This window comes from Silurus aristotelis, assembly GCF_946808225.1.
Source record: "Silurus aristotelis genome assembly, chromosome: 2".
NCBI classification, from domain to species: Eukaryota; Metazoa; Chordata; class Actinopteri; order Siluriformes; family Siluridae; genus Silurus; species Silurus aristotelis.
The window spans coordinates 38,549,870-38,552,369 of record NC_139575.1 but is presented as its reverse complement, the minus strand read 5'-3'; the positions used below and the strand labels follow the sequence as shown (position 1 = coordinate 38,552,369).

The following is a 2,500-nucleotide window of genomic DNA, read 5'->3' as shown; positions in this document are numbered from 1 at the left end:
CAAGGGCTTCCATGTGCACACACAAACTCTCTTTGTCCATGTTCTTCTAGTAAATCAAATCTTAACAATCCTATAGTTTGTTTCTGTGTGTGTGTGTGTGTGTGTGTGTGTGTGTGTGTGTGTGTGTGTGTGTGTGTGTGTGTGTGTGTGTGTGTGTGTGTGTTTAAACCAATTCCAATGCACCAAGAACACACTCTGTTTTTCTCACATGCCTTGATGTCTCTTTTAAAGTTTTTGTGCACTGTGAGAAACACCATGACCTGATAATTACCCAGAGTGCTGACAGATACAACACACACACACACACACACACACACACACACACACACACACACACACACACACACACACACACACACACACACACACACACACACACTGTTTCCTCTAAGGCTAGTGTCTTTCTGACAGTGGAAATGGAACATTTACCAACATGTGTTGGTAAATAACATAACAAATGGATAAATGTGTGATGTAGATAGTTAGCATGTTGCTGCTAAGTATTTTATAGCACATTTAAAGACTAATGAAAATGAAGCAGAACCATCCAGAACACCCACATTTACCTCAGAAGTGTTCGTGAAATTAATAGACATGAGGCTTAAATTATTATTTAGCTAGTTAGCAGGTTGCTGCTAAGTATATTTTTTAGCAAATTTAAAGACTCACTAAAACAGGAAATGAGAGAAAACCATCTGAAACATCAACATTTACCTCAGAAGTGTTCATAAGTTAGAAAATAAAACCATGTATAGCTAAAAAAAGATTTATCTAGCAAGCCTGTAGCTGTTATGTATTTTATAGGTGGTACAGCAACTTATTGAGAGGGGAATCATAAGAAAATCATCTAGAATATCAATATTTACCTCAGATGTGCTCACAAATAATACAAAAACACAACATCATCTAAATGAAAGAAATGGTTGAAAACAAAAGAAAAAAATTGTTGATGTTGGTGTTCAGTGAAACTTATGACTTCCTCAGATTTCTAAACTCTCATTACATCGGATTCGTGTGTGCGCTAACAAAGATGATTCCAGCGCTAAAAACGACAACAGAAACACACTTTATAGCATGATTGTAGGTTTACATGCCTGACTTCATGACCTCTGTTTTATAACGTCCATTTAAGTATGTTATTTCTATAGTTGCACCTTTAATACCCTAAACAGGAAGCAGCTCTGCCCTGCTATGCTGAAATAACATAAACAGCTAACTATAAATACCTCACACACTTTTATTCAAAGAAATATCAAATAAACAGCACAGAAAAAAGATGACACCATAAACATAGGGCTAACGCTTCAGACATAACAGCTTGACTTAAACATAGGGGAACGTTTCAACACCGTAGCGATGGCTAAGTCTTAAACGCTAGGGTTCAGGTCAGAGAAATGCTACGGTTTGACAGGATTTGTTTCACGACGTGTCTGTTGTGAAGCTACATAAAATTAGCATACTACAAGTTGATGATCTTGGACAAAGAAGAGTGTGTTAGCCTCACTGCAAGTCACGATATACAATGACTAAATAATTTTTTCCAAATCAATTGAGGCAAATATTTAAACCAATTAAACCTAATTATGAAAACTTGTAAAAAAGGTGTGAACTTACTGTGTGCATCACTGATGGGAGATTTCCGTCCAGCGTGATTGGGCGATGAGGACCTCATGGTGAACGCAGGTGATTGTTGATAGTTCTCCTGATTTTTGACCTCATGTGGCTTGCTGATGCTGATCTCTGGCAGTTCGTTCTTCCTGAAAGGGCTCTCTTGTCTTGAGCCCACCTTAGATGGCGTCCTGACAATTGGTGATGTGGTTTCTAGGGTTTTGCCAAACATGACTGAGGGCTTTTGCGTCTCTGGGGTCTTGATGTGGCTTGAACCATCTGGCTTCCTCAGGTTGAAGCGGGAGATTCCAGCACTGAGAGAGTCGAAGCAGATTATGATTAAAAGTTGAAGAGTGTGTATAACCTTGTATTAGGGTAATGAACTAAGCTAGAGACAGCATGGATATCATTCCTATCCCAAGATGTTTTGGCATTTTAGGAAGACCAAACCTCTGGTGTCTCAGGAGTTAATGCTTTGGGATAATAATTAAAAATTAAAAGTTCCCATTACAACCAAACTTTCCCTGTTGGGTTCTTGTGCAAGATCCTTAACCTAAACTGTACTGTTGTCGTATCCTTTCTCAAATATAATTTATCAACTAGAAAATGTATAAGCAATACATCACTATATGCTTCCTTCCATCATCCTAACCAGTTCTTGTTAGATGTCCTTAGGATGTGCTATTCTCAGAAAACGTTCTTTATGTCCTTAATGTTTGGTATGGATACAAGGCAATGAACAGATGTCCTCAATGCAGACATTGACTTTGTACATAAAGCCTGAGAAAACTCTCACTAGTTTGCAAATTTCTCATCTTGTCAGCAGAATCCTGTGAATCATCAGCTTACTTTTGCTGAGTAAAGAATTAGGAACACTAAGCCTGGTTTTCAT

At 38.1% G+C, this 2,500-nt stretch overlaps 1 protein-coding gene across 1 annotated transcript in view; it reads right to left on the bottom strand.

Moving 5' to 3' along the window:
• The window catches only part of LOC310717948 (septin-9-like), a 26,361-nt gene that overhangs the window by 18,316 nt on the left and 5,545 nt on the right, over positions 1-2,500 (bottom strand). Inside the window, exon 3 of the mRNA XM_083526379.1 lies at positions 1,615-1,922. Coding sequence (XP_083382505.1) covers positions 1,615-1,922 — 308 coding nt within the window. The remainder of the gene's footprint in view (positions 1-1,614; positions 1,923-2,500) is intronic.